At 42.2% G+C, this 25,356-nt stretch overlaps 1 protein-coding gene across 1 annotated transcript; it reads right to left on the reverse strand.

Moving 5' to 3' along the window:
- Positions 1-680: 680 nt before the first annotated feature.
- On the reverse strand, positions 681-2,472 carry LOC146701161 (E3 SUMO-protein ligase ZBED1-like). Its single transcript, XM_085469171.1, has 3 exons — positions 2,153-2,472; positions 1,530-1,885; positions 681-1,113 (listed from the first exon to the last, which is right to left on the reverse strand). The coding sequence occupies exons 1-3, from the start codon at positions 2,418-2,420 to the stop codon at positions 706-708; spliced, it is 1,032 nt and encodes a 343-aa protein (XP_085325297.1). The 5' UTR covers positions 2,421-2,472; the 3' UTR covers positions 681-705.
- Between the last annotated feature and the right edge of the window lie 22,884 nt (positions 2,473-25,356).

Consider the following 25,356-nt stretch of genomic DNA (forward strand, 5'->3'; position numbering starts at 1 on the left):
CTCCGTCATCCTTCTGCTCCTGCAAAAACAAGCAAACTAAAACACATACATCCACCCTTTTTTCACTGTTTTGGGGTGGATTAGGCATTAGAAGTGACTAATCCTAAAATAACTGCATTCCTTAGTCTCAATCTCAAGTCAATCACACTTAGTCCACATCATCAGTCCAGTCACAGTCCAGTCATGTGCAGTCATCCAGTCACATGCAATCGTACCAATCATTGCTGATAGTGGAAAGTAGGGCTGCTCGATTATGGCAAAAATGATAATCACGATTGTTTTCAATGAAATTGAGATCACGATTATTTCACGATATTTATTTAACAATAACAATAACAATGCACTGAATAATTGCTTTAAAGATTGTCAAAAAATAATATAAAATAATGTGCAAATTCTGATATGCAAATGTTTGCAATATAAAAGATAAATAAAAAAATGTAAACATTAATGTTTAGTGAACTTCAAACTACTGCATAATATTTATGCATACAAATAACCAAACATCAAGGCAAGCTGTGTAGCCACACAATGCACAATTGCATCAAACTGACATTGAGGTATGTCAACTAAAGTTGCTGCCTGAACAAAAATAAAATTAAACAATGAAAGTAGTACCTTTTTATAAGAAATAAATAAAAACTAGAAGGCCCGAGTCCCAAACAATCTCAAAATGGCTCAACAAAACATGGTTCCTGCAACCTTTCAAAGGTTTTTAGCCAAAAACACCAGCCTATTGACATGATCAGGCTTCAGGGATGCACGCAGGCAGTTGACAACATTTCCACCAATACTAAAGACCCTTTCTGATGAGGCACTTGTGGCTGGGATGCAAAGATATTTCTTTGCCAGGATGGAGAGTCGTGGGAAGAGGTTCTGTGATAGCTTCCACCACCCCAGTGGGTCTTCCTCAGTGTCCAGGGTCCCTGCCTGGAGGTAGGCCTGAAGCTCAAAAGCTATGGCCTGGTCCAGTTGAAGAGCATGTTCTGCACCTGGAGCTGTGCTGTGAGGGGCCTTAAAGAAGCTGCTTAGGCCCTTTTTTCTCTTCTTTTGGTTTGATGCACCATCATCAGCAACCTCCGTGTTACCAACGGGTGTCCCCATCACTGCAGCCTCCATGGGACAAATATAAAATGACAGCAAAACAGAATGAGGAACCAGTTTTATCTGTCTCGGGTTTGGCATTCTAAAATACAATCCTTAAATAATTACTATAAATAATGATAGATACATGGATAGATGGATAGATAGATGTTTAGTATCTTTATAAATACCATGATGGACTTCATTTCCATTGTCAGTCTGGCTTTTATTGTCTCTTGGCTGACCTCGCTTACATATCTCAGTTTGAACCCTGGGTCCAGGACAGTGGCCATGTCAAGCAACTCTTGTGTTGGTGAGTCACCATACTTTTCATTTAGGTACTCCAGTATTCTCCTCTTGATGTATTTTGAGAGGTCTGTGTCATCATCTTGCTCAGCCAAGATTGAGTTGTTAAATAGGTGGAGTGTTGGTTTTCTTAAAGACACACTCACATATTTCTCTCCAGAAAGTGCATCAGTGAATTCAACCAGAGGTCCCAAGGTCTTGTTGATGGCCTCAAGGACATCAATGTCCTGCCATGAGGGGATGAGGTGCCTAGTTCCTTTGTCTTGGGTGAGGACATGGGCAATGGCCTTCTGCTGCTCAAGGACTCTGGAAACCATGGCCTGCCTAGATCTCCATCTGGTTGGACATTCAGTCTTTAAGGAGTGGTCTGGCAGTTTGAGGTCTATCTGTGCCTTTTTCAGCTCTCTCTCTTTTTTAAAACTGAATGAAAAGGTGCTGACCACTTTTTTGCAGACCCCCACTGCACGCTCAATCCTGTGATCTTTCATGGCTCTTTCTATAAAAACATAAAAAATATAAACAAGCATTATCAGGATGATGATTGTCATTTCCTTGAGTGTGAATGAATAAGAAAAAGTGATGGTAGCTTATTTATGTGTTTGTATAATTCATAGAAAATGTGTATGATTGTGAGAATGAATAAAAGTATCTCTGAATTTAAATCGTTTTTTATTTATTATATTCATTCGAAGCATTATGTTGTATACTTGTTGAAAGAAAATCACATTATGCATCATATTCAGTAGGAATTAGGCCTACTCACCTATGGCCAAATGTAATCTGTGCCCAAAGCACTGGAGCCTCATCCAGCCATTCAGTTGTGCAGCCAGTATGACATTTGCAGCGTTGTCTGTGGTTATACAGACGAGTTTACCCTCCTCCAGATCCCACGTAGCCAGTGCTTGTTTCAGACCTGCAGCTATGTTCTGCCCTGTGTGGTCTTCTGGGAAAAATGATGTCTGGAGACATTTCGTTTTCATGTTGAAATCCATGTCAATGAAATGTACCGTGAGGCTCAAATACGGCTCCATGGTGCGGCTTGACCACAAGTCCGTTGTGGTGGCAAAATATTGGGCTGTAGCCACTTCCTTTGCGACACCATCATGACACTCATCATATCAAGCGGGAATCGCCACTCGACTAAAATAGTGATGAGATGGCAAGTTATACCGTTTGTCCAAAGTGTTGATTAGTTTCTTAAAGCCGGGTGTGTCCACTGTGTTAATTGAGCAGTGGTCTTTGGCGAGGAAAAACATTACCGCGTTTGTTATCGCCTTGTGTCTCTGGGAGCTGGTGGGATATTTAGTCGCGTTGTACATGGTAGCGTGAATGGAGGTCTGTGAGGATGAAGCATGTGTTGTTGAGGGTTTTTCTCTATGCTCCTTCATTGTTTGATCGTATGTCACTTCGTGAGCGGTCTTCAAATAATTGAATAAATTTGTAGTGTTGCCCTGTGGTGCAGCTACAACACCGTAGCAAAGTTTACACACTATATCGACTTGATCCACGTCGGACTCCTCGAACCCATAATGTTTCCACACCACTGAAGTAGTTTTACCTCGCTTTTCAACCAACGGCATTCTTTCTTTAGCAGCCATTATCCTCTCCTCTCCAAATAACGTCTGCTTAGCTTTCCTCAGGTACTCTTAATTGATGTGACGCGTGTTCGAAACGCAGAGAGGTGCGCTCGATTTGCCACCTCGCGAGAGTAAAGCACGAGGGAGGTGCTAATAATCGGCTCAGTCATTTTTAATGATCGTTGAAAGCCCAGATCGTAATCGTGATTAAAATTCGATTAATTGAGCAGCCCTAGTGGAAAGCCGTGCACAAATTTAAGTATCCACTGACAGCAATATTACGTCATTCCAAAAATAAAAACAACATGTTAAAAAAAGAGACTTTTCCATTTGATTACATTTTGTATGATGGATTATGCAGGAAAAAGTAGAATTGGGCTGAAAGATCTATCACTTTATCACCTCTTCAGGTTGTAAATTGTGTTGTAAATTGTGTTTTTAAAAAGTAACTAAGTAACTAAGTAATTAATTTTTGAAAATAAGTCATTTTTGAAAATAAGTCATATATATATATATATATATATATATATATATACACACATATATATATATATACACAGTGGGGCAAAAAAGTATTTAGTCAGCCACCGATTGTGCAAGTTCCCCCACTTAAAATGATGACAGAGGTCAGTAATTTGCACCAGAGGTACACTTCAACTGTGAGAGACAGAATGTGAAAAAAAAAAATCCATGAATTCACATGGTAGGATTTGTAAAGAATTTATTCGTAAATCAGGGTGGAAAATAAGTATTTGGTCACCTCAAACAAGGAAAATCTCTGGCTCTCACAGACCTGTAACGTCTTCTGTACGAAGCTTTTCTGTCCCCCACTCGTTACCTGTATGAATGGCACCTGTTTGAACTCATCATCTGTATAAAAGACACCTGTCCACAGCCTCAAACAGTCAGACTCCAAACTCCGCCATGGCCAAGACCAAAGAGCTTTCGAAGGACACCAGGAAAAGTATTGTAGACCTGCACCAGACTGGGAAGAGTGAATCTACAATAGGCAAGCAGCTTGGTGTGAAAAACCAACTGTGGGAGCAATCATCAGAAAATGGAAGACATACAAGACCACTGATAATCTCCCTCGATCTGGGGCTCCACGCAAGATCTCATCCCGTGGGGTCAAAATGATCATGAGAACGGTGAGCAAAGATCCCAGAACCACACGGGGGGACCTGGTGAATGACCTGCAGAGAGCTGGGACCAAAGTAACAAAGGTCACCATCAGTAACACACTACAACGGCAGGGAATCAAATCCCGCAGTGCCAGACGTGTTCCGCTGCTGAAGCCAGTGCATGTCCAGGCCCGTCTGAAGTTTGCCAGAGAGCACATGGATGATACAGCAGAGGATTGGGAGAATGTCATGTGGTCAGATGAAACCAAAGTAGAACTTTTTGGTATAAACTCAACTCGTCGTGTTTGGAGGAAGAAGAATACTGAGTTGCATCCCAAGAACACCATACCTACTGTGAAGCATGGGGGTGGAAACATCATGCTATGGGGCTGTTTTTCTGCCAAGGGGACAGGACGACTGATCCGTGTTAAGGACAGAATGAATGGGGCCATGTATCGTGAGATTTTGAGCCAAAACCTCCTTCCATCAGTGAGAACTTTGAAGATGAAACGAGGCTGGGTCTTCCAACATGACAATGATCCAAAACACACCGCCCGAGCAACAAAGGAGTGGCTCCGTAAGAAGCATTTGAAAGTTCTGGAGTGGCCTAGCCAGTCTCCAGACCTCAACCCCATAGAAAATCTGTGGCGGGAGTTGAAAGTCCGTGTTGCTCGGCGACAGCCCCAAAACATCACTGCTCTCGAGAAGATCTGCATGGAGGAATGGGCCAAAATACCAGCTACTGTGTGTGCAAACCTGGTAAAGACCTATAGTAAACGTTTGACCTCTGTTATTGCCAACAAAGGTTATGTTACAAAGTATTGAGTTGTATTTTTGTTATTGACCAAATACTTATTTTCCACCCTGATTTACGAATAAATTCTTTACAAATGCTACCATGTGGATTCATGGATTTTTTTTTCACATTCTGTCTCTCACAGTTGAAGTGTACCTCTGGTGCAAATTACTGACCTCTGTCATCATTTTAAGTGGGGGAACTTGCACAATCGGTGGCTGACTAAATACTTTTTTGCCCCGCTGTATGTATGTATATATATATATATATATATATATATATATATATATATATATATATATATATATATATATATGCATTTGAAACCAAGAGGTTTCTTTTACAGCTTACATATTTCCCTGCCCTGCCACCTCCCTTTCATCCTTTGACGACTGTCTGTTACAATTGACTTATGAGTCCAGCTTAACTCTTGGCCACAGTAAATGTCCTGCTGATAGTTTTGCCATAATATCATAATTTGTCTTGCAGGTCACGGTGGGCACTTTTGGAAGATGAGTGCATGTGAGAAAGGCCCAGAGGAGCACAGGTGGCAGGCAGGTGAACGATGACATGGCTGCATGTCTCTTTCATTCAGCTGAGCAGCTCAGCTCGCCTTGCTAAGCTGAACAGCAGGCACAGACACAGTGGCACTTCACCTAAATTAATAGCTGACCTGCTCACCGCGTTGCAGAGTGAAGAGTTATGGCCGGAGTGCCGCAGCAGGACAGGCAGCAAACATCACTAACAATAGGACAGTGGGATGTTTGATGAGGGGAATCAAAGCAGAGGCCAGGAGGTTAAGATGGATGGATTAGCTTTGTTATCAAAGGGGCCACGAGGCGCTGCACTGGCCGTCCTCGCTGGCTTATCATCACATCCAACTGGCTAATCCAATTTCTGGCCTCCTTTGTCACCCTCCTGCATTTGCAGTCATGTTTCTAAATTTGTAGTCACTGACTGGGGTGACACTTTTAAGGATTCCTTAGCACCATTAACACAATTTTATTTTTAAACTTTATTTGACCGGTTATTCTTGCATACTTGAAGTAAGAATGAAAATATATCATTCAAATATATTTTAAAGTTACCACCACTATCAAATTCTTAGTAGCTGGCTGAAATTTCCTGATAAATGCTATGTCTCATATACCATGCAGTCAGTGTTGGGAAGGTTACTTTTAAAATGTATTCCATTACAGATTACAGAATACATGCCCCAAAATGTATTCTGTAACGTATTCCATTACGTTACTCAATGAGAGTAACGTATTCTGAATACTTTGGATTACTTAATATATTATCATGCTTTTTACAACTACGTGAATGTATTATTGCTGTGATTTATTACTGTTACTGAAGGTCCGCGGCTCCGAACGGGACCTCTGACTAATACGCAGTGTTGGGGAGTAACATAGATACAGGACTGTTTGGGTTTTGTTTGACAGCTATGTTCTGTTGTTCCAGGTGGCAGCGTTACGGTTGCCATGGTTACAGGGTGACGCTCTCTCTCTGCGTGTTTCCTGGGTGAGAGAGAGCGCCTTTTTGTTGTTGTGCTAAGCTAATAGGCAGAATGCTACAGCTCTAAAGAATGTAGCCTCATAGGCAGTGTAATCCGTGCTGCTGGGAGAATGGACTGTCATACCCGTTATGTGTCTGTGAGCGCGAGAAGGGAGAAAAAGGCGAGTGGAAAAGTACAAGTTGTCATCGAGCAAAAACGGGAGCTGGAAGCATGTAAATATAATAATAACCACTGCAGCCAAGAAGAGAGCCTGACGAGCCCAGTTGTAAGTTGTTTTTTTTTTTTTTTTTTGCCCAGTTGTAAGTAAGCTATTAAGACTCGACTGTACGCTGTGTTCGTGTTTTCCTCCGAAACAATAAGTTCCGTTGGAGCAGCCTTTCAACGCCTCTCTTTGGAATATGCTGTCAAAACCTACTTATTTCCTCGTACTTTGACAGCATAGTGTGCTATTGGATAGAGAAGAATATCTTAGACATACCTAATACCTACTCATACCTAATATTGAAGTTAAATGACTCCTGGCTTAGAAGTGTTATGTGGGAATTAATCATTTAGATAAAATCTATGAATCAGTTATTTAATTAAAAAAATGGTTTATACAGGGAGTGCAGAATTATTTGGCAAATGAGTATTTTGTCCACATCATCCTCTTCATGCATGTTGTCTTACTCCAAGCTGTATAGGCTCGAAAGCCTACTACCAATTAAGCATATTAGGTGATGTGCATCTCTGTAATGAGAAGGGGTGTGGTCTAATGACATCAACACCTTATATCAGGTGTGCATAATTATTAGGCAACGTCCTTTCCTTTGGCAAAATGGGTCAAAAGAAGGACTTGACAGGCTCAGAAAAGTCAAAAATAGTGAGATATCTTGCAGAGGGATGCAGCAGTCTCAAAATTGCAAAGCTTCTGAAGCGTGATCATCGAACAATCAAGCGTTTCATTCAAAATAGTCAACAGGGTCGCAAGAAGTGTGTGGAAAAACCAAGGCGCAAAATAACTGCCCATGAACTGAGAAAAGTCAAGTGTGCAGCTGCCAAGATGCCACTTGCCACCAGTTTGGCCATATTTCAGAGCTGCAACATCACTGGAGTGCCCAAAAGCACAAGGTGTGCAATACTCAGAGACATGGCCAAGGTAAGAAAGGCTGAAAGACGACCACCACTGAACAAGACACACAAGCTGAAACGTCAAGACTGGGCCAAGAAATATCTCAAGACTGGTTTTTCTAAGGTTTTATGGACTGATGAAATGAGAGTGAGTCTTGATGGGCCAGATGGATGGGCCCGTGGCTGGATTGGTAAAGGCAGACGCCAGCAAGGTGGAGGTGGAGTACTGGTTTGGGCTGGTATCATCAAAGATGAGCTTGTGGGGCCTTTTCGGGTTGAGGATGGAGTCAAGCTCAACTCCCAGTCCTACTGCCAGTTTCTGGAAGACACCTTCTTCAAGCAGTGGTACATGAAGAAGTCTGCATCCTTCAAGAAAAACATGATTTTCATGCAGGACAATGCTCCATCACACGCGTCCAAGTACTCCACAGCGTGGCTGGCAAGAAAGGGTATAAAAGAAGAAAAACTAATGACATGGCCACCTTGTTCACCTGATCTGAACCCCATTGAGAACCTGTGGTCCATCATCAAATGTGAGATTTACAAGGAGTGAAAACAGTACACCTCTCTGAACAGTGTCTGGGAGGCTGTGGTTGCTGCTGCACGCAATGTTGATGGTGAACAGATCAAAACACTGACAGAATCCATGGATGGCAGGCTTTTGAGTGTCCTTGCAAAGAAAGGTGGCTATATTGGTCGCTGATTTGTTTTTGTTTTGTTTTTGAATGTCAGAAATGTATATTTGTGAATGTGGAGATGTTATCTTGGTTTCACTGGTAAAAATAAATAATTGAAATGGGTATATATTTGTTTTTTGTTAAGTTGCCTAATAATTATGCACAGTAATAGTCACCTGCACACACAGATATCCCCCTAAAATAGCTAAAACTACAAACAAACTAAAAACTACTTCCAAAAACATTCAGCTTTGATATTAATGAGTTTTTTGGGTTCATTGAGAACATGGTTGTTGTTCAATAATAAAATTATTCCTCAAAAATACAACTTGCCTAATAATTCTGCACTCCCTGTAATGTTCTTATAAATGCAGCAGTCTAAAACCCTCACTTGTTTATTTGATTTTCAGAAGTCTTTTAAAAATGTTATATTTAGAGCAGCAATAATTCATAGATATTTCATAGTCAACAGGCCCACTACCCCACTTACCAGTACTCTTGACACTATCCCATTCACTAAATTGTCAATTACAAGAACTATTACATTATTTAACATTTCAAAGATCTGTCAGTAAGGTCCACAATTTTAACTGATCTGGAGGTGAGATTATTTCAGGTTCTTGATTCACCTGAAAGGACACTTACTGGCACATTTTATGTTTCCATAGCTTTGAAGTTTTTGTTTTTTATTATTTTTTTACTTCATTTCAGATTTCATGAACGATCGATGTGTCATTTTTTCAGTTCATTTTGCTGTATGTAAATGTTTGTGACAAAGCTGCAAAAAATAATCCCTGAGATTTTCCCTAATTAAATAATGGTAATAACTGTACACACATGAATAAATAGTACTGCATACAGATATATGATGATAATAATAATAGAAGACTAATAGAAGAAAAGAAGGCTGTATCCTTATTTCTCATGGCATTGCTAAGGTCAAGATACCCTTCCTGATAAAAACCTCCTCATTTATCCGAACTTGGGACCAGGGGTACCACGAGCTTGTCACCCCTGAATCGGTGTTTGTTAAATAATAATGAATAAATAATAATGATAAAAATGATAATGATAGCAATGAGGATAAAACTGTTTTGTTTTGTAGAATGATAGACCTGAGCGGTGTTCTTTCATTCCACACGTTAGTGTGCCATAGATGTGTGGTTTACAGTCATTTACATACATACCCATTGTTGGTGCAAGCATAGTACAACCTGACTTATCATTTTTTTTCTCATCTTTCCCCCCATTATTTCATTTATTTGATTTGCTCTCAAAAGACCTTTTTAAAATCACGTTTGGGATTTTCTATGGACATGAAAAGAACACTGTAGAATATTTCAAATCCCTGAGAGGATAATTAATTTTAAAGAACAGCATTTTAATTTTAGTGTAGGTGTAGCCAGGTTAACCATGCGAATATGAAATCAGTAAGACACGTAAATAAAAAATAAATTGGGTTTTCTTTTATTCTCTGTGAACAATCATTTTAAATTGATAGAAAACTGGACTCCATGCTTTAATGGTCCAGCTCAAATCCAGCACTGCTCTATTCAGTGTGTATAGCACTGCCTGGATTTAAAACAATTTACTTCTCGGGTTAACTAGGCTAATGAGATATTCATTTCCTGCAAGGGGAGGCTTCATAGAAGCAAATGAGCTTTCCATTGTCTACTGGCACCCACAGACCCCTTTGTGGAGGCCAGTCTGGATGCAACAAAGGCCGTGAGGGCTTAGATTTAAATGATAATAGGGTTGATCTCTCAAACTTGAAACTATGGTGTGAAGTTCTAATTTATAGCCACTTCCATCTGGTCAATCCTCTTTGAAGGGCATGAGGAAAAAAGTAAATAAATATGCTAACATGGAACTCACAGTGTTGAATAAATGACCAAGTAGATGCTCCATGTTGAGTTGTGACACACTATTAGTGCCTGTTGGGGGATTCTCTGATCTGTTGGTTGTTGGGCTGGTAAGCTGAATTTTTCTTTTGTGTTGCAAGTGCCAAGTTGGTGTGGTTGGGTCATCACAGACTGGCAATATCTGGGTGCGGGGTTCCACAGTATTAAAAACACACTCTGCTTCCTCCTTTTGAGAGAAGAGCATCTCTTACTCCCAATACTGACAGACATATCTCATAATTTTAACTTGGGCAATTTTATCTGGTTATAGTTCAGGTGGTAGAGCTGGTCAACTACTAACTAGAAGGTTGGTGGTTCAATCCCAGTAGTGAACAATGTGTGACAATTCCAAAAGGTGGTTGCCTTGGTTTCCTTGGCATGCTCTCCACTCCCACTCCGTGCCAGGTAAGCAGTTCCAATGCAAAATTCCATAATTGCTCCACTCCCATGATGCACTCCTCTCCAAAATCTGGTTAAACCACAAAACGGGTAGATCAGTGACGTACTCACAAAACACGAGGAAACAGCGTAACTGCTTATAGCTGGGGGCTTCACTAACTCGACAACTCAACTATCCATTGTCGACTGAAGGTCAGCCACCCAGTAAAGTAGTGGCCGCTGATGTAGATGATCAGTGGAAGCTGGTGAGACCGGATAGCCGACAGGTGTGGCAGACCTCCACGTTGAAAACCTTTCTGGCCACTAACTGGCCACACACATACACACAACATGACAGTTGTGTTGTTTTGTTTATTTTATTTTTGAGCAATAGTGATACAGTCAGAGTCAGAGAGACTTTATTTATCCCCAAGGGGCAATTAAGATAGATACCTTGCCGACATAAAGTTACGTTGAAACCAAGCACACCATTGTTTTTCTTGTGACATTACCAATAAGTTTGATGTGTCACATGGCCCTCTTCCTATTGAAAAAACAAAAGTTGTATCCAAGATGGCCGACTTCTAAATGGCCACCATGGTCACCACCCATCTTGAGGAGTTTTCCCCCTCACATATACTAATGTGCCATGAACAGGACTTTAATATCATCAACCATTCCCATTTTATTACGATGTATCCATATAAATGGCCCACCCTGTAGATGAAAACATATTTGCAACAGATTGCATGTAATTGCCAAGTCCACTCAGTTCAGTCAAAATTGGTGTCCTGGTCCGGCGGCGTACGGAGCTCTGTGGGAAAAAGCAGTACATTCACTTATTCCCTATTAGAACTTGGCATTGTTCTCATGGCACCACTGTTCATGCTGAGCTGATAAGGAACTGTATGGAGATTTTGTTCATGGTCACCGAAAAAACCCTGTTAAACATCATGGATTATCCTGACTACTCTCCACCACATACTCGTCAGGCTGCCTAGCACTTCTGATTCACCGCTGCCACAAGGACCGATACCAGAAGTCTTTCAGACCACATGCAATAACATATCCAATCAGAATGACTGAATGATTGTATTTATTTATTTACTAATTTCATGTTATTATTTTGTTCTTGCATTTTGGCTGTTAGGAGCAAAGTGCAATATAGAGAAATCCATCTCCAAGGTTTGGGATGAATTGCAGCCTCAAGTACAGGAAATTAAGTATGTCTTGGTCTTGTTTACAAGTGGGGGGGAAAAGTGGAGAAAGATATTGACAGATGGATTGGAGCATGACTGCAGATGCTGTACCAGTTTGCTGTAGTGAAGAAAAGCCTGAAGGTGTATTTAAAACTATTGATTTAGTAGTCAATCTTATCGTTGTATGGCTGGGTCAGATCTGAGTTTCCTTCAAAAAATATCGGCGTTCACACTTCAAGACTAAGTCTGGAGTACAGACATCATGGTCTCCCCCAAAAATCCCTCCATAAGCTTCAACTGGTTCAGAACTCTGCTGCTCGCATTATCACCAGAACCCCCTCCTTTTTTTTTTTTTTTTTTTTTTGTTTGAACCCCCTCCTACCAGCACATCACCCCTGTTCTTCAGGAACTTCACTGGCTCCCTGTGAAATTCCGGATAATTTTCAAACTTCTTCTGCTCACCTTCAAGGCCCTTCATAACCTCGCTCCTTCTTACCTTTCTGACCTGTTAACCACCACTTGTTCTGCCCGTTCACTTCGTTCTTCTTCTTCTGTCCAGCTTACTGTACCTTCCTTCCGCCTCACCACCATGGGAAGCAGAGCTTTCAGCTGCTCTGCTCCCAGGTTGTGGAATTCTCTGCCCCCTGAAATAAGAAATATTGGTTCTCTCCCCCAGTTTAAATCCCAACTCAAAACTCATCTGTTCAAATCTGCATATTCACTGTGAATACACTGTTTGTTCATTTTATCTTGTGCTTTATTTTATTGCTCTTATTCTGCCATTGTTTTACTAAGTGTTTTATCCTATTGTAAAGTGTCCTTGGGTGACTTGAAAGGCGCTCATAAATAAATTTTATTATTATTATTATTATTATTATATGAAAGGGGCTGCTGCCCCAGCACACTGAAAGGAGCCAGTTGAAACAATCTTAATTGTATGAGACCCTAGGACAGAACCAGGACAAGATGGAAAAAATATGCATCCATCTGATTTATTTATCCTATGATTTAATCTTTCTTCCCTAGAAAAGGCTGACGCGCGTTACTCAGCAGAACAATTCTTTCCATACAGTCCATGCTATCAAGAAGTTTATAAGGGTGAATATTGCTGACTGTCAAATTATGTAACAACTGAGCTCTAGATCTTCCTAAAGTCTAGACAAAAGGTAGATGGATCTACATGTAAAAGAGCTGTGGATGAAAACCTGGTAAAACACAACAGTGTCATGTTTCTGGCGTTTGAGTTTGAACTTTTGAGTTTTGTTAATTCATGATTGTTTTGGCTTTTGCTTTGTTAGTTCCCTTTAGTAAACCCCTTCCTGTTCCCTTGGTCTTCTCTGCATTCATCAGTGTTAAGTCTGTCTCTTCCTAATTTTTATGTACCCCTTTTATTTAATCTGTACTTGTTATGTGTCTCCCTGTGCAGTCCTCTTGTGTTAAGTTAGCCATGGTCCCTGTGGTGGGGTGTGGTCTGGGCCTTGGCTGAAGGGGAGGGGTGGTGCAGTGGGTTCAGGGGACAGTGCACAGCACAGCTGGGATCCATCATTCCAATCATGCCTTCCCTGTTTCGGTAGCTGCCAGGGCCTGGGGAAGGTGTTAGAGTAGCTGACAAGTAAATAAATGTTACAAAGGAGGGCTGCATGTATCAATTATTTTAGTAATCAAGTGTTCTATTTATTATTCCATCAATTAATCGGATAAGAAATACTTATGTCTCATTGATGAGCAATAATAAATATTCAAAAGGAAAAAAGACGGGTATTTGAAAATGACCTGCTCATTGGTTTCCTTTTTAAAAATTGCAGTGGTTCGAAGTTTAATCGCACACAAGATCTGTAAAAAAACATTTGATTGTATTTATCTGCAGTATTCACATTTAATTTCAATACTTTTTATGAAGGGGGCAGCACGGTGGCATGGTAGTTAGCACTGTTGCCGCACAGCAAGAAGGTCCTGAGTTCAATTCCACCATCAGGCCGGGTCTTTCTGTGTGTTCTCCCCGTGTTTGCGTGGGTTCTCTCCGGGTACTCCGGCTTCCTCCCACCATCCAAAGACATGCAGCTTGTGGGGATAGGTTAACTGGATAATCCAAATTGCCACTAGGAGTGAATGTGAGTGTGAATGGTTGGCTGTCCCTATGTGTCTGCGTGGTTTAGTGTGTTAGAAATTGAACAATGACTTGAATGGTGTGGAAGGTTGCAGTGTAGGGTTAAAGTGGAATGTATAGTCCCACAAATGTGTCCATCCATGCACACTTTTCAGTCAGACAGAGGGGGGGGAAGGGTTTTCACTTACCCAAGATGCACTCCCATGCAGTCCTCTAAAATCTTGACTGCATGTTGCTGGAAGCAGATGAGGTATGCCACTGCTAAATGTTGATTGGCTGACAAGTGGGGTAGAGGCTAAAGACTAGAGAAGGCAGCAATAGCACAGTTCACAGGGTATGGGGGAACTGTGAAAAATCTTCAAAGATCTAAAAAAATAAAGCATAAAAAGCACAGACAATGATTGTAGTGGACACTTTTTATAGATTTTAACACCGTTTCACTTCAGCCCTAGTATGTTATAACTTTGTTCTCCTCCGCAGCTGGCTTACGGAAGAAGAATGGCCCACAGACCAGTTGTAGCACACACTTTGCCACCATCTGACAGCAGAGTTCACTGCAGGACGATGGGTAGTACCTGGAGTGGAGCGGACAGCGACCACGATCCTTTTCAGCTTAAGATGAGTTTCCGGTTACGTCACATGTTATGACGGAGATGTCCCACAGAAGCCTAAATCAAGCTGAAGAGAGGCCAAATTATCAGTAGCATTACAGTGGATCCTTCTTGTCACAAATTGGGTTAGAGTTTAAATTTTCTCTTAAACAACTTGGGACGATGTTAAAAGTAGGAATTTTTTAAAAACTTTTCACACTTTAGTGCTTGTTGTTCAGCTGCTCCACATCATTTGCATTACTTTGTAACTTCTGTCACCTCTTAATGATGTTATGTGAAATAATAGGCTTACTATGACAGAGAAGGAGCAACTCCCATCTCTGCCTATCTGTAAAATTTAGTACCATCGAGGAGCTTTTTTCTTTAAAAACATTTATCACAGTTAAAAGTATGCAACTCAACGTATATTAATTAAACTGGTGCAAAGACATCTGCAAACTTTGTGATGTCATGTTGAATTATAATAATGTGTAACTTAAAAATATGCAGAAGTTGTTTCCACTTAAAGTGATCTGACAAGTCAGTTTATTTGGGTCCCCTCAATCAGAGAAAATAGTTTTCAGTGCAGAACTGCAATCATTAAAATTCCAACAACATCCCCATCATGGGGACTGAAGTGAAAATGATTATAAAAGCTCTAGAGGTAAAGTGGGTCACTTACTGATCGAGAAGGTTAGTAGTTCGATCCCTGGCTGCTCAAGTCTGCATGCCAAATATCCTTGGGCAAGATACTAACCCCAAGTTGCTGTTTGATTCATCGGAGTATGAATGGGTTTGAATGGTAAATGGAAAGCCATAGAGTAAAAATGCTTGTGTAAATGAGGCATGCTGTACAAAATGCTTTGAGAGTGCAAAGGTGCTCTATAAGAATCAGTGCATTTACCATTGAAATAACAACTTTGAATGGACAAATCATAATGTTTGTAACTAACAGAAAAAAAATTGGGTCATGCTTCATAATTCAACTTAATGCTGAACAAGTAGCAACCTGGCAGAGGATGAATTAAAAACTAAATCCTACCCGTCTCAAACATAACCTCCACATCTGGTTTTGAATCTTTGAGGAAGTTTGTGTGCAATTATGTTTTCTATTTCACTGTTTCTCTTTTTAATCCTACATATTTATTAAATTAAAGTGAAAAAGATGAATGGAAAATTGGGAATTGTTTTGTTGATGTCTCCATGGTCAAACTGACTAGTGTTTTATCTGTTTCACATTTATATTTCATGTGCCTGTTAAGAAAAAGGTTGAAATTCTTTTGTTAGCTTTCAATTTCAAATATTTCCAACTATGTAAGTCAAAGTTTTTGTGAAGAAAGGGCCCTCTCTTGGCAACTCTGCAATGATGTGCAAGGAGCATATTGGAAAGTAGATATTAGACTTGTAGTCAAGACCGCCTAAAGCGAGACCAAGACAAGACCAAGACTGGTCTCGAGACATCCAACTCTAGTAGATATGTCCCAGGAGGAGCACAGGGGACTCCCAATGGCTGGCGGCTGGTAGAGGCAGTTCAGAGAGTGTTGCATCTAAATGTGAAGAGACACATTGTCAAGTGTTCCTCTGACTGTGAGGTGTCCACACTTAAAAAAGACCAGACTTTGAATTTCACTCAACTTTATTTAGACCAACTAGTTTGATAGCTGGTAGGTAGCAGCAGGTAAAAAACCTTTCAACACAAAAATAAAGAACATTTCATTAACCATTCAGATAAATTACACAGAAGACAGATGAAATAACAAAATACACTTCAGTAAAGCCATTTACCATGTGGTTAACTGTGTTAATTTAACTGTGGTTCTTAAATAAATATACACAATGTGTCTTCTTTGCATTTAACACTTTTTTATAAACAATTGTATTTTAAAGTATACATTTTAGAGTTCAAACATTTTAATAGACTTTAACTAAGGATTTTCTTTACAAAGAATTATTTTCTTTAAATCAAAACCAAACATTTATTCACTAGTTTTACGATCCACCCAAGGATTTGGGGTAACTATTTTTAATATTAATTAACATAAATATGTGGGAACACTAACTGCACAAACAATTTATTCAAACTTAAACATTCATTTTTGTCAATATAATTAAACTTAAATGCAGCAACTATTTCCCTAAGCGTAAAACATTTGCACAACTGAGCTTCCATAGTCCCAGATACATCTGCAAAAGCAAAATGTGAACTCAAGAGCTTACCGATAGCCTGTCTTGTTCAAAGTCTTCCTCACAGTGGAAAAGTGCTTTGTTTGCCATCCTCTCAGTATGTTGCACCCGGGTCAAATGACTGCTGCATGCATTTAAAGGTTTACTTGGCACGCCCACCCTTGATTGCTCTAATGTGGCTCACCTGGCAGGGCGGCGCACACCAGGCCGTGCTTAGTTGTTGATTGCACCCAAGGTCTAATCAGCGGCCATGGGTAAGCAGCAGCACCGAACAGGTAGATGGCAGGAGGAGGAAAAGAGGAATAACAGCCACACCTACTAGGTCAGCGCGACACCTCCCACTCGATCTTTGCTCAGCACTGTCTGGAAAGATCGCACTCAGGTGGGCTGGTCCCTCGCTTGATCTTCCACCGGTAAAAGGACCACAAGACGCTGGATGTCCCGATGTAAGGTGGTGCCCAGCTCAGGACTTGTGGTAGCAGGTTTTGGACTCTTGATCGCAATGCTGGAACTTGGAGTGACCCTCACATGCACATCTCGAACGATCCCTTTAGAATCAGGATTCACGCTGATGACTTTTGCGAGTCTGAACTGCCCTCTAAGGGCATTTTGGTCGCAGAGCCAAACTATGTCTCCAACAGCAATGTTTCTCTCTGCAGTATGCCATTTACTGCGGATGAACAGGTTTGGTCCAGCGAGTTGGCTCCAGGACCTCCAGAAGTTGTTGACTATGGTTTGTATTTCCTTCAGCCTTTTGAAAGGATAATTTGTGAAGTCAACAGTTTTGAAGTCCCCACTTTGTGTGGCTCGACCAAGCAACAGATTATTCGGCGTGATGTAGTCAATGCGATCTTCTCGGCTCTGAAATCTGGCATCAATGGGTCTCTCATTTGCAAGGTTGGCGGCTAGCTGGAGTGCTGTCAGAAACTCACTAAAGGTAAGAGCCTCTGTATTGCCGAGAGTATGGAGGGCTCTCTTGGTAACTCTTGACATCATCCCTCACATGATAGGGTCCAAACAGGTCAACAGATGTAAATTCGAATGGTGCAGCAGGATTTGACCTCTCTTCAGGTAAGTCCCCCATTACTTGCTTGCAGGTTCTTGCCTTTGCCTTCTTGCAGATGATGCACTGGTCAACGACTTTTTGGGCAATAATTCTTCCTCTGACAACCCAAGCCTTCATTCTCATCCGCAGTAAGGTTTCTGCCACTCCGCCATGTCCCTCGCTGTGTGCTTCTCTGGCAAGGAGGGTGGATAGCCAGGCTTGGAATGGTAGAAGGGGAACGGCTCTGCGGTCCTTTTTGAAGGTTTGGATTCTGCCCCCACAAACTAGAAGTCCACTTGTTTGGTCTTTGTAAACGACTAGTCTGTCTGTTGTGGTGCTTGGGAAGGTGACGCCCTCTTGTGCTGCTAGGCAAAGGTCTCGAAAAGCATCTCGTCTTTCGCTGACTGTGAGGACACCCGAAGATGGTACTACCTCCCACTTTTCTTGGTCTCTGGTCTTTGATCTCATGAACTTTTTGGCAACCCTCCAGACCCACGCCACGGTCCCAATCAGCCTTCTCAGGTTGCTGAATCGCCTTTCGTCGATTAGCTGTTGGGTTGCTACTCCTCGTGGTCTTCTCGACTCTACGTGTACTGAGTCCTGAGCCGCCTTGATGTGCATTCTGGTAAGGACCGCAAGAAAAGTCTTTTTCTGTAGCTTTGTGACCGTTTCTCGAGCTTGGGCAGCGACTTCTCCGGCGGATTTCTTCAGCCACTCATCTCCAGGAAGTTGGAGAAACTTTGGACCCGACTGCCACTCGGAGTCCTCGGTTAGGGCATCTGGACTGGCCCCTCTGGTGAGAATGTCTGCAATGTTTGCTGACCCAGGAATCCACCACCAATCCTGGACATCAGTGCTACTCTGGATTTCACCAACGCGGTTTGCGAAGAAGGTCTGGAAACCGTAGCTCTCACGCTGGATTGCACCGGAGACTTGGCTTAGCAGTTCTCGCCTGGTGAGTGGATCAGGTGAGTGGATCAGGTGTTTGCGCTCTGACTTCTTCTCTGAGCAGGTCTTGACCAAGGCGCATTTTCCTCCTTTTCTTTGAGAAGTTCACTGCGACCATGACATGAAGCTTGTCATCATTGATGGTGTAGCCAAGGCCAAGGGCTTTGTTGTCATCTTCCATCAGCTGGTTTGGCAGGATCATAGTCTTTGGCTCTGATCGAGGCAACTCTTTCTTTGACTCCTCCCTCCCACTTTGACTGGAGTAGACCCAAGGCTTCATGTAGAATCCTCCAGCTCTCAGGATGTGCTCGATGTTGGCTGTTAGGAGTCTCAAATGGTCGAGGTCATTGTGTGATGTCAGGATGTCATCGACATAAGCATCTTCTTCCAGCACACGTTTCTCCTCTGTGAAGTGACTGAATGAAGGTAGGTTTGCAGTTTCTCTCATGGCGACTTGGGCTATGCAACCAGCAGGTTTGTCTCCAATGTTGACTCTTGTTATGGCATAGTCTTCTATGTCTGCATCTTCTGTGTCACGCCACAAGAATCTGTGCAAGTGGACTTCTCGATCTTCCAGCCAGACGGAGTTGTACATCTTGCGGACGTCACCAAGGGCGGCGTAGACACCAGCTCGGAACCTCAGCAGGACAGCTCTTATCGGGTTCAGGACATCAGGACCTTTGATGAGGATGTCATTCAGGCTGAGGCCTCTGTACTTCTGGCTGCTGTTCCACACCAACCTCACTGGGGTAGAGACAGAGTGTGGATTTGGCGCGATGAGGTGGCTTATATACCATACTGGCCCAGTCCAACTCTGCAGGACTTCTTTGGACAGCTTCACTGCAGCTCTGCGGTTTACCATCTCATGAACTTGTGCAGCATAGGCCTTCTTCCATTCAGGTTCTTTAGATAGCTTCATCTCGGTTCTGATGAATGTTGCTTCTACTGCTTTCCTGTTATTTGGCAAGGTTGCTGGATCTTCTACCCATGGGTATTTAGCATGCCAATGCGGTTCACTGTTGTGGGCATCTCCAGTTGAGTAAGTCAGGCCATTCCTCACGATCTCCATCTCCCTCTCTTCTGCAAGCGTCATTTCTTTACCCCCTGGCTGGCAGCTCCCACAACGACACCCTCCACATCTCGGCTGGCAAGCGGCTCCGATGCTTTCCCACCTCCACCACTTCAGAAAGTCTCTGCTGCTGGTAGCTGTGGTGGATGGAGTCTCAGGGTGATCAGGGTGCTGACAGGAAGCCAGGTCTTTAGTAAATTCTTGGTACTTGAATGCAGCAACTCTCATTGATCTTGCGAAGTGAGTTTTGGAGGTGTGGGCCATCAAAGTGACTTCCTCAAAGAGGTCTGGATGTGTGCCCCCAATTGTCTTGCCAAGTGGACCGTCCCAGAGAACCAGGTCACCAATGGAACGGATCTTTTGGGGCACCAGCTGTCCTTCTTTATGGCTGATTAGAAGCTGGATCTCTCTGGGTCTGATGAGATCTTGGAGAGGGATGTCAGGGAAGATCTTTTGTAGCTTCTGAGGTGGAACATGTCTTTCCACTTCAGCAATCTTGTCAAGACCATAGCAGACTAACTGGTGAGGCTTTAAAGTTCCTCTTGAGGTGTTGACACGGATCTTGAGAAGGTAGCGCTTGGTTGCCACAGACACCTTCATACCTCCGATACCCTGGATGACAAGCATGACGTCTTCACTGCGAAGGTTGAGCTTACTTGCGGCTTTATGGGTTATGTAGTTTGTGTCAGATGCTAGATCAATTAGTGTCCCAATTCTCTGCCCATCATTGGCGATGACGTCAAGGAGCATCAGGATCACAGGGTACTCTTTTAGACCAGTCTCCTCCAGTAGACCTCTCTCTGCTGCCATGGAGTTGAAGGCTCGTGATGAGACGTTGCAGAAAGCTTTCCGACACTCCTGCGCTAGCTCTGGCGATAGTTTAGAGATGAACTCTTCTTGAACCTCTGTATACCTCCTCCCCTCAGCTCTTGCCGGACCAGACTTGGGCCTTTGTGATAAGGGTCGTGGCAAGGGACAAAGAAGGTAATGATGCTGGTCTTTGCACTCTGGTTTTCCACACAGGTAAGTAGTCTTTCTGCAGGGTTCATCGTGGATCTCGAGGCATCTCTTGCAGGCTCCAAGTTGCTGCACTGCATCCTCTTTCTCCTGTAACTTTGTGTTGGTTCGAAACCGTCTGCAGATGTAGAGCTTTCTCTTGTGCTTTGGGTCCCCACAGATGATGCAGCCTGCTGGATCAGTACTGGATTTAACTGACTTGGTACGGGCGTACTTTACTGGGAACTTTATTCTCTCCTTGGCAGGGTCGATGTCTCTCAGCTGGTCTAACTGCTCGTAGATGGACTCTTGAGATTGGAGGTATGCGAGCAGCTTGTCAAACCGGTTCTGATGAGTCACAGCATTCTTTGGATCAGCAGCGTGGGTAAGCCAGTCTTTCTTTAGGGACTCAGGCAGCTTGCTTTCAATAGACTTTATTACTAAGAGGTTCTTTATGGCATTTGCTTCATCCAGCTCACTCAAATCATAGAGGGCCTTTTCAACTGCGTGGATAAGCTCTATAATTCTTCTAGGCTGGTTGCTACGGACAGGAGGGATAGCTTGAAGCTCCTCAATGATTTCAATGGCGATGGTGGCTTGATTTCCATAGCGGTTCTCAAGGACTCTGAAGATCTCATCGGCCGAGGTGTATGTGGACAGGCGCAGATCTTTGGCCACTTTATCATCGAGGCTATCGAGAAGTTGGAATTTCTTTACTTCCACGGACCCGGTTGGTTCACCTTGCTTTTGCAGAGCCTCCCATTCCTTCCGCCATCTGTAGAACTCACGCTGGCTGCCGGTGAACTTTGGTAAAGCTGTGGCTTTCAATTTTATGGCTGCGACCGAGGCTGCGTTGCGGACTGTGACAACTGCTTGGTCGGCATCTCTTTTAATTCTCTCTGCTTTGATAACGGCGGCCTTCCCTGACACCAGCTTTGGAAGGCAGGTTTGGAGCTCCATCAGTCGACGATCACAATCTCGCCTCTCAGCAGGTGGAGCCCAGCGGTTCCATGTCTGGTGTGCCTGCTTAGCTTTCTTCACCAGTTCTTCTAGATGGTGGAGCATAAAATCATATGCCTCCAGGGGTGTATCAGGCTGAGTGGATGTGACGTTCTCACACGCCATTTCTGCTGATTTTAGAGCAAGGGTCAGTTCTTTTTCACCATATGATGTCCACAGTGTCTCTCTGATCAGGTGCTTCACCTCCTTCAACTTCTGCTCACATTCTTTCTCCGTTTTTTCGACGTCTGCTCTCTGTTGGCCCATCAGCTCCGGTGTGCCCTCTGCTTCACACTGCGTGATGTAGGCGGCCTCAAGCTCCTCGTTCGCGTCAATCACTTTGGAGCCCTCTACTGTGAGTCTCTTGAAGGAATCCTGCAGCTCCTCTACAGACATATCCATGTGGGTCCTTATTATATGGTTGGTGAGTCTGGAAAACAGTCTCTTTGCAGTGGTTCGCTCTATTTTCAGCTCTTCGAGTGACTTGGACTCAGCCATTCTGTTTTCTCGGTTGTTGATTGGACAGGCAAACGGTGTGCAATTTCCTCCAGGCCCCCAGGTGGAGTCTTCTCCGTCTTTGTGGTGAGCTTTTGTGGAGTCTTCACTGGTCAAGGCCGGTTTCTCTACTGGCCAGGCCGGTTTTTTACTGTCAAGTGTTCCTCTGACTGTGAGGTGTCCACACTTAAAAAAGACCAGACTTTGAATTTCACTCAACTTTATTTAGACCAACTAGTTTGATAGCTGGTAGGTAGCAGCAGGTAAAAAACCTTTCAACACAAAAATAAAGAACATTTCATTAACCATTCAGATAAATTACACAGAAGACAGATGAAATAACAAAATACACTTCAGTAAAGCCATTTACCATGTGGTTAACTGTGTTAATTTAACTGTGGTTCTTAAATAAATATACACAATGTGTCTTCTTTGCATTTAACACTTTTTTATAAACAATTGTATTTTAAAGTATACATTTTAGAGTTCAAACATTTTAATAGACTTTAACTAAGGATTTTCTTTACAAAGAATTATTTTCTTTAAATCAAAACCAAACATTTATTCACTAGTTTTACGATCCACCCAAGGATTTGGGGTAACTATTTTTAATATTAATTAACATAAATATGTGGGAACACTAACTGCACAAACAATTTATTCAAACTTAAACATTCATTTTTGTCAATATAATTAAACTTAAATGCAGCAACTATTTCCCTAAGCGTAAAACATTTGCACAACTGAGCTTCCATAGTCCCAGATACATCTGCAAAAGCAAAATGTGAACTCAAGAGCTTACCGATAGCCTGTCTTGTTCAAAGTCTTCCTCACAGTGGAAAAGTGCTTTGTTTGCCATCCTCTCAGTATGTTGCACCCGGGTCAAATGACTGCTGCATGCATTTAAAGGTTTACTCGGCACGCCCACCCTTGATTGCTCTAATGTGGCTCACCTGGCAGGGCGGCGCACACCAGGCCGTGCTTAGTTGTTGATTGCACCCAAGGTCTAATCAGCGGCCATGGGTAAGCAGCAGCACCGAACAGGTAGATGGCAGGAGGAGGAAAAGAGGAATAACAGCCACACCTACTAGGTCAGCACGACACACATCAAGGCCTGGAAGAACTGCAGAAGAGCACAGTCAGCTAAGATACTAATACAAATATGTGTATGTGTGTTACTGGCACCCTGCGGTCTTTGTCCTTCAAGTTTGGGTGCTCTACCAGAGGCCAAGGAGCTTGAGGGTCCTGGACAGTGTCTTAGCTGTTTGTAGGACTGATCTCTTCTGGACAGAGAAAGAGAATCTGCTGGAGCCACTCACCCAGTTTGGGGGTCATTGCATTGCATTGTGCCTCGAGTATATGTGTATTAATTTTAGATATTTTAAAGAGAAACTTGTATAACCAACCTTTACAATTTATCAAATTATGTTTGATAAATATAAACAAGCTGGACAGCTCACACTTCTTCCTCATTAACTAATGTAGAAATGAATAATGATCATTTTTTTTCCTTTGTGACACACACTGAATAATTAATAAACAAGTTCTGCAATGCGTCTCTTGATTTGTAAATGAAACCAAATGAGGAGACACAAGGTTCATTTTGACATTTTCTGTTTTTCTTCAACTTCTAGGTTTATGCTAACTCTTTGCATAAGTGTGGAAACATTCTGTTTGAACATGTGGCTGCATCTTTATGATGGTGGAAAAATACCCAAAATGGACACAATCAATATAGAAATCAATATACTGTATAGCCTTGCAGCAAAGTTTAAAACTTTTAAACTAATCCTTACTGACAGCTATTTTCCTCAAGTTCATTTTCTTTTATAGCTGCTTGTGCTGTCAGCTCTATACACAGCTACCTTTTTATTATGCCAGCTGAATGGCATTCTGGTTTGAAACTACTGATAACAACTGGAAATGTGGTGTACTGTACATACACTGCAGCTGTCTTCTAAAAGGTTTAACGGAAACAAAAAATAAGCAAAAAAAATTCTAGTTGAAAACCTAAGATTAACTGAAGTCTGCTTGTTCCTACTAAGGTGCGTCTACCCTGGATGCTGTTGATGGACATATATGTTTCCTCAACATGGCATTGCTGCTTGGGAGGCACAATGCAAACAGGCCTGAAGCAGTGGACACTGGCAGGAGAGAAAGACAAAAGACACAAGGAAGGAAATTTCAGCTAACCCAGCAGTCTCCTCAAATGACAGCAGGAAATCGCTGTTTGAACTTGTGAAAGTGAAAAGAGCTTATCTAGAGGAAAAACTCTGTGACTGACCTAAATATATATTTTTTATGGATGGTGTTGGTTGAGTTTGTGAAAACATATTTATGCATGTACCAATGAGAAATCTAATTTAGACAGCAGTGAAGGGAAAATCAGGGTCCATATGGCTTCCCTTTTCCTTTTAGTACATCCTACATGTAGACTGATGGACATCATGACAACTCCTCATATATTAAGACAAAATGGCAATCTGGCTGGTGGTGTGGTATTAAAGCTCTACCTCTTAGCCTTCATAAGTGCCAGCGTATGAAGAAAGAGTATACAGGAAAGTCAACTCAATTAAGGTCCATTCCGGTAAAGTAAAACACTTTTCTCTGGTGCGATAGAGAAAAATGTCAAATTCAGGGCTAGTGCATCCAGTGTACTACAGACTAAATGAACCAGCCTTTGGGATGGATGGATGGATAGAACCGGTAAATCTGGTCCCTCTCTGATATAATAATTTCAAACCTTGTCCATCAGGGTCACTCCCAATGAAAATCTGAGCATCAATAACTCTGGCACCTCAGATTTTGCCTCCTGTCTTTTTGTTAGTGCCACTGTCTCCAAACTGTGAATTATAGCAGGTCTCACTACTATTACTTTTACTCTTGCTGCTATTCTTCTTTCACAAATAACCCCTGACACTCATCTCCACCTGCTTCTGCACACTGCTCGTCTTCACCTCTCTTTTGCATCTAGTGCTTTGTATGGTTGACCTGAGCATTTGTGATGGCGTGAGCAACATAAACTACCATCCAGTTGGTCTTTGTTTAGTCCTTGCACCAAATTGATTCCTGTGACAGCTTAGCATATACAGTGGAAACACTTCAACACCTTTTTGTTTTTAAAAAAAATAATTCTCTAGGTATGTACTTCGTAAGTGCTAGGCTGAAAAACAGTCCTGAATGGCCCTCTTTTGACACTGAATTAATATAGTAAAAATCATTGCACACACTCAGTGAGTACCTCAGGCAGCAGAAA

This window comes from Copadichromis virginalis, linkage group LG9 (assembly GCF_057382275.1).
Source record: "Copadichromis virginalis isolate Kocher_CV1m ecotype Utaka linkage group LG9, C_Virginalis_male_GT1.1, whole genome shotgun sequence".
In the NCBI taxonomy this organism is placed as follows: domain Eukaryota; kingdom Metazoa; phylum Chordata; class Actinopteri; order Cichliformes; family Cichlidae; genus Copadichromis; species Copadichromis virginalis.

What these genes read in the sequence shown, in the direction of transcription:
- LOC146701161 (XM_085469171.1), bottom strand. Translation starts at nt 2,420, where the DNA reads ATGGAGCCGTATTTGAGCCTCACGGTACATTTCATTGACATGGATTTC. An exon ending in CAGATTACATTTGGCCATAG is followed by an intron (nt 1,886 to 2,152) that starts GTGAGTAGGCCT and finishes ATGTTTTTATAG; the next exon opens with AAAGAGCCATGAAAGATCAC. An exon ending in CTGGAGAGAAATATGTGAGT is followed by an intron (nt 1,114 to 1,529) that starts GTGTCTTTAAGA and finishes TGTCCCATGGAG; the next exon opens with GCTGCAGTGATGGGGACACC.